The 16,442-nt window shown below is 35.8% G+C and overlaps 2 protein-coding genes across 2 annotated transcripts; one reads left to right on the top strand and one right to left on the bottom strand.

Annotated features, from left to right (window-relative positions):
• Positions 1 to 5,356: 5,356 nt before the first annotated feature.
• On the top strand, positions 5,357 to 9,854 carry fastkd3 (FAST kinase domains 3). Its single transcript, XM_049564982.1, has 7 exons — positions 5,357 to 5,481; positions 5,799 to 7,292; positions 7,494 to 7,579; positions 8,598 to 8,772; positions 8,860 to 8,929; positions 9,080 to 9,194; positions 9,613 to 9,854. Exons 2-7 carry the CDS (start codon positions 5,828 to 5,830, stop codon positions 9,709 to 9,711), a joined length of 2,010 nt encoding a protein of 669 aa, XP_049420939.1. The 5' UTR covers positions 5,357 to 5,481; positions 5,799 to 5,827; the 3' UTR covers positions 9,712 to 9,854.
• Positions 9,855 to 9,868: 14 nt separating this feature from the next.
• On the bottom strand, positions 9,869 to 15,198 carry chmp5b (charged multivesicular body protein 5b). The gene is made up of 8 exons (XM_049564981.1): positions 15,039 to 15,198; positions 14,292 to 14,396; positions 12,323 to 12,369; positions 12,075 to 12,168; positions 11,925 to 11,996; positions 10,616 to 10,724; positions 10,303 to 10,418; positions 9,869 to 10,209 (listed from the first exon to the last, which is right to left on the bottom strand). Exons 1-8 carry the CDS (start codon positions 15,105 to 15,107, stop codon positions 10,159 to 10,161), a joined length of 663 nt encoding a protein of 220 aa, XP_049420938.1. The 5' UTR covers positions 15,108 to 15,198; the 3' UTR covers positions 9,869 to 10,158.
• Between the last annotated feature and the right edge of the window lie 1,244 nt (positions 15,199 to 16,442).

Here is a 16,442-nt window from a genome sequence, read left to right as displayed (position 1 = left end):
GACATACTGTGCTAACACTATATATTTTTATGTATACTATATGATGACTTTTTAAACAACATTCTTATGACATACCACACCATGACTTTTTAAAAATATTTTTATGACGTAGTATTTTTTTTTTCATTTTACATTTTTTGACATACTATGCTACAGTATGACTATTTCATTTTTATAAAGTACTGTACAATACCTTTTAAAAGCATTTTTTGACACGCTCTGCTATGATTTTGATGACACTATATTAGGCCTATGACTTTATCTTTTTTACATTTTTTTTACATACTATGATTAAAAATGGCACACTATGACAAAAACATTTGTATGACATACTTTAAACTTTTTTTTATGAAATACACAGTGACTTAAAAAATACAATAAACTATACAATGACTGAAAAGTTATGACATACTATACTATGACTTTCTTTTTTACATTTTTATGACATACTATACTATGACTTAAAAACAATTATGACATACTATACTATGACAAAAAAATATGACATACTATACTATGTTAAAAGAAGTTATGGCATACTACACTATGACAAAAAATATGACATACTATACTATGATGTTAAAAGAAGTTATGGCATACTACGCTATGACAAAAAATATGACATACTATACTATGATGTTAAAAGAAGTTATGGCATACTACACTATGACAAAAAATATGACATACTATACTATGATGTTAAAAGAAGTTATGGCATGCTACACTATGACAAAAAAATATGACATACTATACCATGATTAAAAAAAATATGACATACTATACTATGATGTTAAAAGAAGTTATGGCATACTACACTATGACAAAAAACATGACATACTACACTATGACAAAAAATATGACATACTATACTATGATGTTAAAAGAAGTTATGGCATGACAAAAAATATGACAAAAAAATATGACATACTATACTATGATGTTAAAAGAAGTTATGGCATACTACACTATGACAAAAAAATATATATATATATAAAAATATGATATACTATACTATGATGTCAAAAGAAGTTATGGCATACTACACTATGACAAAAAATATGACATACTATACTATGATGTTAAAAGAAGTTATGGCATACTACACTATGACAAAATATATATATATATATATATATATATAAAAATATGACATACTATACTATGATGTTAAAAGAAGTCATGGCATGACAAAAAATATGACATACTATACTATGATGTTAAAAGAAGTTATGGCATACTACACTATGACAAAAAATATGACATACTATACTATGATGTTACAAGAAGTTATGGCATACTACACTATGACAAAAAAAATGACATACTATACTATGATGTTAAAAGAAGTTATGGCATACTACACTATGACAAAAAAAAAAATATATATATATATATATAAATATGACATACTATACTATGATGTTAAAAGAAGTCATGGCATGACAAAAAATATGACATACTATACTATGATGTTAAAAGAAGTTATGGCATACTACACTATGACAAAAAATATGACATACTATACTATGATGTTACAAGAAGTTATGGCATACTACACTATGACAAAAAATATGACATACTATACTATGATGTTACAAGAAGTTATGGCATACTACACTATGACAAAAAAAATGACATACTATACTATGACAAAAACATGACATACTATACTATGATGTTAAAAGAAGTTATGGCATACTACACTATGACAAAAAATATGACATACTATACTATGACAAAAACATGACATACTATACTATGATGTTAAAAGAAGTTATGGCATACTACACTATGACAAAAAATATGACATACTATACTATGATGTTAAAAGAAGTTATGGCATACTACACTATGACAAAAAAATATGACATACTATACTATGACAAAAAACATGACATACTATACTATGATGTTAAAAGAAGTTATGGCATACTACACTATGACAAAAAATATGACATACTATACTATGATGTTAAAAGAAGTTATGGCATACTACAGTATGACAAAAAATATGACATACTATACTATGATGTTAAAAGAAGTTATGGCATACTACACTATGACAAAAAAATGACATACTATACTATGATGTTAAAAGAAGTTATGGCATACTATACTATGACAAAAAAATATGACATACTATACTATGATGTTAAAAGAAGTTATGGCATACTACACTATGACAAAAAATATGACATACTATACTATGATGTTAAAAGAAGTTATGGCATACTACACTATGACAAAAAATATGACATACTATACTATGATGTTAAAAGAAGTTATGGCATACTACACTATGACAAAAAATATGACATACTATACTATGATGTTAAAAGAAGTTATGGCATACTACACTATGACAAAAAATATGACATACTATACTATGATGTTAAAAGAAGTTATGGCATACTACACTATGACAAAAAAATGACATACTATACTATGATGTTAAAAGAAGTTATGGCATACTACACTATGACAAAAAAAATGACATACTATACTATGACAAAAACATGACATACTATACTATGATGTTAAAAGAAGTTATGGCATACTACACTATGACAAAAAAATATGACATACTATACTATGATGTTAAAAGAAGTTATGGCATACTACACTATGACAAAAAAATGACATACTATACTATGACAAAAACATGACATACTATACTATGATGTTAAAAGAAGTTATGGCATACTACACTATGACAAAAAATATGACATACTATACTATGATGTTAAAAGAAGTTATGGCATACTACACTATGACAAAAAATATGACATACTATACTATGACAAAAAACATGACATACTTTACTATGATGTTAAAAGAAGTTATGGCATACTATACTATGACAAAAAAATATGACATACTATACTATGATTTAAAGAAAATATGGCATACTATGTTATGATGTTAAAAAAATTATGGCATACTACACTATGACAAAAAATATGACATACTATACTATGACAAAAAAATATGGTATACTATACTATGACTTAAAGAAAATATGGCATATTATGCTATGATGTTAAAAAAAAATATGGCATACAATACTATCACAAAAGAATATACTATACTATGACAAAAAAATATGACATACTATACTATGACAAAAAAATATGACATACTAAACAAAAAAATATGACATACTATACAATGACAAAAAACATGACATACTATATTATGACTTAAAGAAAATATGGCATATTATGCTATGATGTTAAAAAAAAATATGGCATACAATACTATCACAAAAGAATATACTATACTATGACAAAAAATATGACATACTATACTATGACAAAAAACATGACATACTATACTATGACTTCAAATAAATACTACCATACTATATTGTGACTTAAAGTAAAGTAAGATACTATACTATGACTTTAAAAATTGTTATGACATTACAATGACTTTTTTAATATCGTATTTATGGTATTGCATGCATTCTATGCTTTGGCCTAGCTCTGAAACCATAACAAATAATGGAAGCACACATGAAGTTTAAAGAATGGAATTTAATTTAACAAAGGATGAACTGTAACACATGTAGCAAGTACCAAAACTGACAAGAGATGCTAGCAGGAAAAGAACATGCCAGTTTAACCAGAATCATGCAAAAATGAACCATACAGAAATGCAAACAAACTTCAAAAATAATCTGACGTGGTGCCATGGAGAAGTAGGCTACCAAAGATGACCTGGAGACAGTGGCGAGCTTCTTCAATCTTCAATCAGCCAGAAACCAGGACACTGAAGACAGGAAAATTACACACAGCAACAACACAACACACGACGTTTTTGTTACAATTTTCTGTACGCTATACTAAGACTTTTTAAATGACAATTTTATGGCATAGTATACTCTGACTTTATTTTTTATTGCATTTTTATAATAGTATACCATGGCTTTTTTTCTTTACATGCTTATGACACACTATACTATCTACAAGTTTTTTGACATTTCTATTACATACTATACTCTGAGTTTTTTATGACTTTTTTTTGCATATAATACCAAAATTTATAAAACAAATTTATGACATACTCTACTATGACTTTTTTTCCCATATTTTTATGACACAGTACACCATTATATTTTTGTCTTTACATTTTTATGACATTCTATACTATCAGGGTTTTATGGCATTTTTTGTTGCATAGAATACAACCTTTTTTAAACATTTTTTTGCAAATGTATGCAACAAAAATTACTTGTGAACTTTTTATGACATATCATAATTGTTTTAATACCATTATTTTATTGTATACTATACTATGACCTTTTTTAATCGCGTTTTATTGCATAATAAATAAGGCCTTTTTTCATTACATTTCTGTGACATACATTATGCAATAAAAGTGATCTTCTATGTTTTTATGAGATTTCTGGAACTTTCAAAATACCTTTTTTAGGTCACGCTTATCAATGACCTGTTTAATTACTTTTTGATGGCATATTCCTATGATTTTTAAATTATATTTTCATGGCACAACACTATGACCTTTTTATGACATTTTTGTGCGTACTTTACTATGATATGTTCATGACTTTTTCAATGAGCTGATATGGCATATTATATTTGACATTTGATATTTTATGGCATACTGTATCATAAAAAATGCCATTAAAATAATCATAGAATAGTATGTCATATAAAAACATTGCAGAATATAATATGTCGTAAAATATATGACATAAAAATTGTTATATAATGATATGCCACAAAAAAATAACATTAAAAAGAAAAAGTCAGTATGCCATAAGATGATATACTAAGTCATAATATAGTATCCCATAAAAACAAAACATTATAACAAGTGACATCTGAAGGCATATTATACTATGAGTTTCTACTAATATCTTTATGACATGTTTTGATATATTGTACTATGGCTTTTTTGTGAGATTTTAAGGGCATATTATGGTATGACTTATCTTATTACATTTTTCATCAAAGTTTTTGATGGCATGCTACACTATAACATTTTTATTTTTAATTTTTCAATGACAAGTCTATCGGCCATTTGACCTGAGGAAAACTTCTAGAGTTGGATTACTCAGTTTTAACTGTAAATGGTTTATGACGTCCTCTCGTGACTGAATACAAGTTTCAAGCGTCATGGTGCTTCCTTCAGATGTTGTCGTTAAAGACAGCTTTTACATGGGAAGCGCATTACGATAACAGCCATCAAAGTTGACGAGGTTAATAAAACGACATAAAAGCGTGGACGCATTACGTTGCTTGGTTTTTCTGATATATTTCTGTCACATATATTCTGTCATATATATTTAACATATATATAATTCCGAGCATAAATAGCTCGTACCACTGGGATGGGTCATATTACTTTCGAAACTACCGAATTTCCCTGAACGTCTCACAATCCTTACGGAACCACGTTAGGTCACCACAGGACAACAGCTCCGCTGTGACCTCGTGCCTCCATCGGAATGTCCAGGTATGAATTTTTGCTGGTTTCACCCTTTCGTTTGTTGTTTATTTATCGCTATGAGCCAAAGTGTCCGTCTTAAAACACGTTTACCAGAGCAGTGCGACTCTTCTATGCTAGCCGGTAAGCTAGCAGCTAACCTTAAGTAACGGGTTAGCTAACGCTAGCTAACAGCAACCCCAAGGTTGGGTAACGTTAACGTCAGTAAACAGAAGACTTATGAATGTGATGACTGAGGACTGTCATTGCTTCTGCTTTTGTTTTCTAATGTAGATTCTAATGTAGCAATTACTTGTTTGTTAAGTTTTTATTTTTCTTTGTTTCAGCTGGGTCTGAGGAGTCCAGGTGCAGGGTCATGGCTCTGAACATGATCCGAAAGTTTCCGCTGCTGGGGCAGTTCGGGATTCAACGTTACCCTCTTGTTGGACCTGTCTGCTCCACCAGGCTCCTGAGCACCTGCAGTAAAGGTCAATCCGTATGTGTAGCCTGCCGTTGTACCTCAGCAGGCGGCTGCACCCGGAGGCAGGGCTGCCAGAAGCTCCAGTCGGACTGCGGTACAAGGAGCCTGACCACCATCGTGAAGGAGCCGATCTACGTCGCTAGCAGCTCTGTAGGACTCCACAGAGACTCAGGCCCCCGGTTCCGTCTGACCCAGCTGCACCTACCCACAGCTGCAGAAGAGGAGGCTTTCCAGCAGCGTCTTGGGAGCTGCTCCTCATCCCGGCAGGTCTTCGCCCTGCTGCGCTCAGTGGAGATCTTGTCCGACACTATGGCTGCAGCAGCTCTTAACCGTGTGGCCGACCTGGAGCAGGAGGGGAACTCTCTGAAGAATCCTGCAGTGCTGGAGAAGGACACGATCAGAGCTCTGTGCTTCCAGCTGGAGCAGGACTCTGGGCGACTGACGGATGCCGGACTAGTATCAGCTCTCCTGGCTTGCACTCGCCTCTTCTTGGATCCTTGGAGCACGCTTATGGTGCGGCTGGTGTCTGAGAGCCAGGAGAGGTTAGACAGAGGACAGATGAGCATAGGGCAGCTGTGTACTCTGGGTCAGGCGATGCTGGCTATAGAGGGTCCTGACTGTGTGATGCTGGAGCAGGTGATGGAGCAAATGCAGAAGCAGGAGCCTGCCCAGTGGAGCCTCGCAGATCTCATTGCTGCTTATAGGTTGCTGCAAGGTGGCATTAGTGAAGATGGAAAATATCAGGACCTGCTGAACGCCATGCACACACATGCCGTGACAGTCACCTCCAGCATGGATCCTCCTGCTGTTAGTGGAGTACTCAGTGCTCTCATGACCCTAAACCAGACACACGCCATGCCTCTTGTCATCAATCTGTGTAAGCAGGCTGTACGACATGTACCTCACTTCACCGATGAGGAGCTCACTGTTGTTCTCGGGGCCCTAATGCACTTTGGTCACAGTGATCATTACTTTGTGCAGGCGATGGAGAGGTATGTGCCCACAATAGCCTTCACCTCCCACCCAGAGACAGTTACCAAGGTGGCACAGTTCTTTGCCCGGAGAAGCATTCTGTCCCCAACTGTCTTTGATGCTGTTGCAGAGAGCTTTGTGTACCGAGCAGACGACTACAGCACCAGCCAGGTGACCAGGCAGATCATGGCGCTCGGAAAGCTCAGCTACCTTCCTCCCAACGCTGGTGAGGTATTCAGGAAAGTTGAAACCATCCTGCGCACTCGCTTTTCACACTTCCAGCCCCGAACACTGCTTAATCTGCTCCACTCCTGCACGCTGGTGGAGAGGTTCCCTGTAAATTTTGTCTCCAAGGTTTTCAGCAGTTACTTCCTCCAGCAACTGCAAGGTAAGACATCCTGTCAGAGACCTGCAACATGAACGACCTTTCAACACTGTCTGATGTTGATATTGTCACATGTATTGTTTTGTGTGTTTCTGTACACACAACTTATAATGCATGTCTATCTGCTGCTTTTCTTGAGATTGTGATATCAGGCTGTACAGATACAGTTGACTAAAATATAAACTCATATTGACTGTGTTCCAGAGCAGGACACAGGGACGGACCGGATCGTCCTGGCACAGCTGACCCAGCTCTACTTGACTTTGAAGTTGGAGTGTCCGTCCTATCAGGTAAAATAATAATTCCATTTTCCAGACTGCTGTCAAACATCTCAGCCCAGAGAGGAAGTAAACTTACCGGGGCTACCTCTACTCATATTATTTCAGATAAATAAAATTATTGTTCTCCCAATATTTTTGTCTCACTTATAAATAAGAACCAAAAATGAGTTGACAAAAGGTTAAATATTTAAATTCTTTATGACATCACTGCATAATGTTCAGACAGGCTTAATATTTGATTATTTCTGATGCTATGCATACATGCAATTTGGAGATAATGCCAAATTTCCTTTCAAATGAATCTGGTTACAGAGGTGTGGATTTGGTTCAGTATAAGGCTCTCAGGGCAGAGCTGTTACAGGCTGTGACGTTCGGGCGTACAGGCATTTCTGTGTAGGAGTGTGCATTCATGAAAAAATGCTTGTCTGATCAAATTATTTTAGAGTTTTAGAATTTAGAAAACAGTAGGGGCAGTAGTCTGGAAACAAAAATAATTTTCCATTCTTTGTGATACTGCATGGGATCCCCGTATGTCAACAGTTAGATATGTCGGCAATGAGGCCTGCCCAACAGAGTGACAAAGGAATAATGCACAGTCAGAAACCTGAATACACACCCTGTTACTTCACATGACGTCAGTATGTGAGGTCCAGTCAGTGCGCTCCAGTTATCTGTGATAAAACCTGTACAGGCTCTAAGAAAGACATTAACCCTGTGGGGTTCTGCGGTTCAGGTGTGTAAATGGATAATTTGCAGATGCAAAAATTAAAAGACATTGTGTCTTGAAGCACTCATTTTGGATTAAGTACATCTACAACGTGGTTTGGTAGGGATGCAACTGTGCGTTTATTCTGAAGGCTGACACCAAAACGGATCTTGAACATCAGGTTCCAGTGTGGCTTTCCTGGAAATGTCTTTGTTTTTGGTCAGTTTGTGAGAAATCAGAACAATGTATTCCAACTAAAATAGCTTTGATGCACATTATGAATGTATTTGTGCTCCTTTGCACCTTCTGTCGTCTCCTCAGGGTCCTAAGCTCCTCCCCAAGTACCGTGTCAAGTCTTTCCTCATGTCTGGACCCTCCCTGGAGACGCCAGTGGACGCACACCTGTACAACTCTGTTAAAAATGGACTGGTGGATTTGCTCGGGGCTCGTTCATACTTTGGATCCAAAGTTCTGACACCGTACTGCTACACACTCGGTAATACACACGTAAACAGCTATATATCTCCTAAATACTTCCTGTAATCTGCCCAACATTGGCTTAAAAATCTTTTTGTTCTTGTAGATGTGGAGATAAAACTTGATGAAGACGGGTATGTGCTGCCCGCCAGTCATATTGATGAAGTATACAAAAGGTAAATTGTTGTTTGTGTAAACAAGGTTTCTGCTCTTAAGATTTTTGCTTCACTAAATGTAAAATCTCTCTGAAGGGAATCTTTCAGCGATCATGTGATTCAGCAACAGCTTTAAACGCAGAGCATGGTGTCGTTTGATGTGTGTTGCAGGATAGCTCTTTGTATTGACGGACAAAGGAGGTTCACTACAAACACGAGGCAGCTACTTGGAAAAGAAGCCATCAAGCAGCGACACTTGAGGCTCCTGGGATATGAAGTTGTTCAGGTAAGACCTTCGTCCTTACTTTAAAGGGGAACAATGGTTATTTTTTAAAACATTTATATTCATCTGGAGGGTTTATAACATGATGGAGAAAATACTGCAACCTGCTTGTGTCCATGCATATTGTGAGGAAGGCCAGGAAATTACTAGTAAGTTAGTAACATCACAGTAAACAGTAAATGCCTGTCAGTTGCAATATGATATCGCAGCTGACCGATACTGGCCCTTCCTCTTAAATGCTGTAGAGTCCGCAATTTCTGTTCTTTGGGAATTTCCTGCCAAATGGTTTCTGCTAAATGGTAAATAAAGTACATTATCCCCGCACCATCTGATTGTTTTTCCCATTTAGTTTTTCTGTTAACTTGTTCAGTTGTTTGGTTTAATGACATGATGGAATATGTATTTGTTTTCTTTTCGCTAGATTCCCTACTATGAATTTGAAAAACTGCAAGACAAGACCAGCGTGGTGGAGTATCTGCACCAAAAAATCTTCCCTCTCACCTACAGGCTGAGCTGGTGATGATGCTGTGGATGTTGAGCCTTCTTTGTCAGAAATAAATCTTTATTTTTTTTCCGATTAAATGTAAATAAAAATATATTTTTTAAGTTATTATGTAGGTTTGCATATTTAACTTGAAAATAAAGTGACTTTTATATAAATAATGACTTCGACTGACTTTTATGTGTTGTTTGAAAAATATAATTTATTTTGTTCATGGCAACAAACGCTGCAGAAACTGTACAAAGTTAAAAGAGTCCCAATTCCAACAGTCACCTCAGATACATATGATGATAGAATAATAATCACAACTTTGAATTAAAGATGCCTGATTTGTCATTATCATTCATTGGACAGAAGATGCTTTGGTTTTAACTGCTGCACTCTAAGGCTGGGAGTGTCAGTCGGATAAATACAAAAAAAGGCTATGATACATGTAAACTAGCTCGAGTGTTACGATTGCTCCTTTTATGTAGCAGGAATCTGAGGAAGGCCAAACTCGTCCACAAGGACGCCATCCTGAAACAAAAAGAAAGACACCCATTAATGAAAAAGCTCTTTAAACTAATGACAAAACTTGTATGAAACTGCAAAAAAAACCCTGAGTCCTACCCTGTTGACGGACTTGTCGCCAGGCATGCCTTCTGGGATGGCAGGAGCAGATGAAGCTTCATCCAGGTAGGAGCTGTCGTCATCCATGAGCAGCTCATCTCCCAAAGCATCTAGCTCTGTGGACACACCATATTTGTTTGATTTTTATGGATAAAGAGCAATTAATCATAAGTGCATGTTGTCACAAACAGTATTACCTCTTTGTAAGCTGTACACTGTGATTGCTACCTGTGCCCCTGCAGCTGTGGTCTCAGCATTATACTAAATATGATATCAAAAAAATAATATCCTGGCATACAGGTATGTTACTGACCTGCTTCCAAGTCAGCATCATCAACTTCAGGCGTGCCATAGCTTCTTCCCAGCGCCTCCTGGATGTCATTGGCATCCTCCATCATGTCTGCAAGGTCATCTTGAAGATCCTGGATATTAAAAGGGAGTTTAAATGTTTGCATTTCATCAATCTGCTCTGAAACAAAGACTTGGATTTTGCTAAATGCTGTACAGGAGGTTAAAGGGACAGTTCACCCCAAAATCAAAAAAACATTTTTCCTCTCACTTGTAGTGCTTTTTGTCAGTCTTGATTGTTGATTGTGAGATGTAGAGTGTTGGAGATATTGGTCGTAGAGATGTCTGCCTACTCTTGAATATAATGGAACTAGATGGCACTCAGCTTGTGGTGCTCAAAGCGCTGAAAATATATTTGAAAAACTCAACAGTAATGTCTCTTTTCTAGAAATCATGACCTTGTTCTTCCAGATAATCCACAGACCTTGTTGTGAGAAAAGTAATGTAGGAACTTTATACTCTTTATACTGAACTACACCCAACAACCGAATCACCAAGTAGAAGGAAGTGTGCATCTACTCATGGATGAGAAACTAATGCTTGTGACAGCACAAGATGTAAACATTAATGGTGGTGTCCTCGGCTGAGCTGTAATGTTAGCTAGGAGCTAGCAAACACGCTTACTTCTGTGCAGTGATTCGGCTGGTGAGTTTTATTTAGTAGAAAGAAAATAGTTTCTACATGAAACTGCTCACAACAAGGTCTGTGGATTATCTTGAGTAACCAGGTTGTGACTCCTGAAAATGTTGAGCTATTCAAATGTATGTTTTAGGAGCACCACAAGCTGAGTGCCATCTAGTTCCATTATATTCAAGAGAAGGCAGACATCTCTACGGTCGATATCTCCAACACTCTGCAACGCACACCAAAACAATCTAGACTGATAAACAGCACTACAGGTAAGAGGGAAAATATGTAGTTTTGATTTGGGGGTGAACTGTCCCTTTAATGAACGTCCCACACACTGTCCCAAGCTCATAACTAAACCACTGTATTATCTTCAACAGTAACTTAATTGCTAAGAAAATGTTCTGGTTGTGAGCTTCCAACAGTGTTGGGTACCTTCTGTCCCAGTATACAAGAGCGCACGATAATACTTTGTGTAAAAGCCACATTAGGAGGGGACTAAGGATGTGATATCTTTAAATATATATACACAATGATTTACTGTGCCATTATCCAATCTGGTGACATCTATTAACTTAGTATAGCTGACATCAGATGGCTACTACGAACCTCCTAGTGAAGTAAATACAAGGTCAAAAAACAAATACCTCAATCTGATCAATCTTCACATGCTTGTAGGCTTTCTTCATGTCTTTAAGGCCAACTTTCATGGCATCAACCTAAAAGGAAAAAGCAAATGTTAGCAGAAAGCCCTGTTTTCCTCCGTCATTGTTCTGGTAGATTATTTCACATCTTACGGTGGTTTTAGTGTCTTTAAGGGTCTGGATTGTGTAGTTTGCTTGTTCCATGTTGAAAGACTGCTGCATGAGGTTATCTTTCTGGCTCTCGTACCTGCAAGATATAATGATAAAATGAAGTGAGACTTTATAGCAGTTGACAAAGAGAATACCTCTGGTTAATGAGGAAAACATGTAAAGCTTTTAAGGTTAATATGACATGTTTAAAGACAATTAACACTCTGAGTTTGGGGAATAAAAGGACTTACATTCTCTTCTGCTTCAGAACTCTCATAGCCTTTTGCTTGACCATGTTCTGGTAAATGAAAAAAAATTGACAACACTCAACAAATTATATCAACTGATGATCAATACAAAGCATTACCTGGACACAAGTATATGATGAGTGTACTTTTACTTCTTTGATCACATAGTTTCTGATTTAAATCAAAGTGCTGGCAATATTTTGGTGCAGCTGCATTTAACATGTGAGAACTCTGCCTTCTTTTATTGAATAAAAAAAGAGTTCTGTAGAAAATGTGTGTACACTTCCTGCAGTAAGGCATTTGAAACTGTGTAATTTTGGTATCATGTCTCATGATCCTGAAGGATATCATATTGCTGGAATAATGAGAAGATACGTATTCAGTAATCTTGTGCCAAACCTCTGTATTCTACAGCATAGTAGTATCAGATGAAAACTCACAATTTTGCTTTGTACATTTTTCTTCTGAACAGCTGACAGTACACTGACACCAACATTTCTGGCTCTACCTTCTTCAGCATGTGTGTGTTATAATAAAAAGACAAATGTATGAAGAAAGTTTTGTGAATGCTCATTTTATACTATGTTCAACTTTGATTCCAAAAATGGTGGGTCACTGTGTAAACCAGAAATAAAAATATAATGCAATGTTCAAACTAATTAACTTTTTTTGTTTTTTGTAATTACACACTCATTCTGAACTGGATGTCTGCAACACATTCAAAAAAAGTTCATCACTGTGTTACATCACCTTTTCTATTAACATCACTCATTAAGTGTTTGAAACTGAAGACACTCACTGTCGAAGTTTTAAGAATGAAATTCTTTCTCAAGATTCACAAGTGGCCCCCAAAATCTTCAAGATTTATAGACTGCGTGGAAGAATGGGCCAAATCCCAACTGAACACTGTGAGACATTAGTTTCTTCACACAGGAAGTGTCTTGAAGCTAGCATTATAAACAAAGGCTTCTCCAAGTATTAAACTAAATATCAATTTGTGTGTTCTGTACTTTTTTGCAGTGTCATTTCATGTTATTGCACATAAATTCTATGTACGGAAATGTTACACTTTCTTTATCCGTGTAGTTTGCTTGCAATTTGATTTGCTTTCTGGTTTTCTGTATAGTGTAGTGTGTCCAGGATTCTCACCCATTTTCACTGACAGAACTTCAAAGCTTTTCCATAACTTTTTAAGAACCCATGATAAAAAAAAAAACATTTTCTTGCCCCATTTGCTGGGCATTTTTCAAACATTTCAGATTCAAACTCTAATCAAAAATAATTTCAGCTTGCTGGCAAACATGAAGACAGAGAGGGAACGTGGGAAGAAACTAAAAAAACATACGTGATGGTACACAAAATGTCACACATCACCACATATCAGAGCAACTTTATGTCGACAGCTACAGAAAATAAATTTGTGGTTATGTTACACATAAGATTCCTGTAATAATTTCATTAAACACACCAAAATTCCATGACTCTTCTAAAATGTTATGTGATTTTTATTCATTCCATAAATTTTCAAGGCCTGAAAAATGTGACTGTGAAATTCCATCATTTTTCCAGGTTTTCCATGACAGTGGGAATCCTGAGTGTTTCAACTTTTTATGGAATCAGGGTTGTATGTGAGTTGAACTTGGTCCTGGCTTGTTGCATCCTAAAAGGGTTTCAAGCAAAGAGCCCATTCCTTTCTTTGTTTTCCAGTAAAACTGTACAATAAACCCCATATTTGAGGGCCCACCTCTCTGAATATTAAAAAGAAATTTTAAAAAAAAGTTGCAATGTTTGTATTCCATCCACTGGCTTCATAATAAAGACTTATTGTGCTGAAGGATGTACAAAATGTTAATGAAGGTCCCACACACCATCCCAAACTCACAACTATAACATTTCATTATCTACCACAGTGACATGACTGCTGATGCTGTGTCCAACATGCTGTGTTTGTGAGCTGGACAGTAAATCTCACCTTTGAGGGCCCATCTCTCATCTTTTTCATCTGGTCCTTGTACTTCATAAGTTCAGCATCTAATTTGGCAATCTTCTTCTCAACAGAGTCTGCCCGAGAATCAACCTTCAAATTAAAAACAGAGACAGTGACATCAGCTTTTGATCATTAACAGTGGGATAATCTTAAAAGAGGACTTTTAGAATAAATACAACCACTTTTAACTAACTGATGAATTGCTTAAAGGGCTTTTCCTTCGGCACAGATACACAGTAGTTTAATTGAGACTAATTATGTACCATTAACCATGTCATCTGTTTCTTCCTCCACCTCAGTTAGCTAACAATAGCTCTGCCCAGACACATAACCTGTTTAACTGGTTGATGTCAGCCATTCCACTAAGAGAGCGACATGGTTTCTGGTGTGTGCCAGTGAAATGGTTCAAATTCCTACTTAAAATTACATAATGCTGATTCATTACGTCAACACATACACCCATTGTTTAGTTTATAAACTTTGTTTATCGACCAATACTATACATACACTGTGATAGGTAAAACGTTTAGTGATATTAATCTGTCTGCTTTCAGTAATTTAACAACTTTTAACTAGTAGTTTCGACAACATGCCAGTTAAATATGGCAAACGCTGGCCTAGTTTCTGCTCATAAAGTTAGCTAGCAGTTAGCTGCCCCAGCCGAGAAGGGCTCCATCTTTGTTTATTTTGTTCGAGACAGTGTTCAAAAAGTTATTTCGGGATTATACTCACGGTTCCTATGCAGTCGGTAAGGTTCGGCGGTGGACCTTTGGGTTTTCCTCTTCCAAATATTCTGTTCATTTCGGCAAAAATAAAGTTAAGGCTTCAACACTTCGAGAAAGCTGCGTTAGCTCGCTGTCACCGTCCAGCTGAGAGAAAACACCCGGAAATGGCTGAGGTGACGCCAGAGGGGTCACGTGATTGCTAAGCACTCAGCCGCGCCCTACAAACAGCTCTGCTGGGTTTAGTGTTTGTATCCTCTTTTTTTAATCTGTTTTTGTAATCCCATTAATGTCCCTTACCTTACAATACTTTTTTTAAAAAAAATATTTAATATTTTCCTTTTTTTTCTTAGCAAACAGTAATCAACAAAACATGACATGTAGCCTACATAATATTGAAATATATCTAAAGATTAATCAGAAATAGTAACTATAATAACGCAATATTAGACGTGGGCTTTCAATGTCCAAATCTGTTTTCCTAAATTAATTAATATGTTATACTTCTGGAAACATAGATTGAGATAAAGTACTTTATAAGTAGCTTAACTACATATACAGGCAAAGATACACACTGCATTAAACTTATCATCAATAGCCTAATAATGAGATGATTTTTACTGTACATATATACATGTATGAGCTGGACATAGTGCAGGTAGTATGTCACAGCAGGAAACAGTGAACAACCACAACACAAAATATAGGTAAAACAAGTTAAATAACACAAAGAAATGAAATGACAAGTAAAGTAAAAAAAAAAAAAAAGTCAATCAAAATCATAAAAATAACTCTTAGGTTGGTGTGTTTTAATATTTAAAAAATAGCTTTAGGGTGGCTATCTTACTCATTATATAGGCTAGATCAGTGTTCTGATTTTAAAGTCCAAAATGTTGCAAATGATAATAAATACCTAACAGAGGTCAAACAATCCCTAAGTTTTTTTCTATTTTATTCTTCATCTAACGTTTAATAATGTAATATTTATCAAATATAATTTATATCCAAATTTTATCAGTTGGGCAAAGCAGGCAGCTCAAACCTGCAGACCCCCAGGGGTGCCCAGGTGTGTACTTTGGGGTATGGGGATAAAGCGCTGACATGATAAAGGCCTTACACTTACACTCTTCATTTAAAACCTTCACTGTTTCTGATAATGTGCTTAAATGTTATTCTAATAATACACAGTGCAAAGAAAGGAGGGGAAATGGTTCATTAATGTAATGGCAGGTTAATCAGTCCATGTTCTCCTCAGACTGACAACCTGCCACAAACTAACGTCTGTGCTATTGTAGATGCCTGCAGTGAACCTCCTGCTAATATTAAGTTATGTGTGTGAAACTACTGATAATTGTTTATTTTTCTAACCACATCACATATATTTTAGTAATTACATATTCTGTCCTCTGGAGGG

This window comes from Epinephelus fuscoguttatus, linkage group LG21, assembly GCF_011397635.1.
Source record: "Epinephelus fuscoguttatus linkage group LG21, E.fuscoguttatus.final_Chr_v1".
NCBI lineage: Eukaryota > Metazoa > Chordata > Actinopteri > Perciformes > Serranidae > Epinephelus > Epinephelus fuscoguttatus.
Note: the sequence above shows the minus strand (reverse complement) of the source record. Positions and strands in the feature narration are given on the sequence as shown.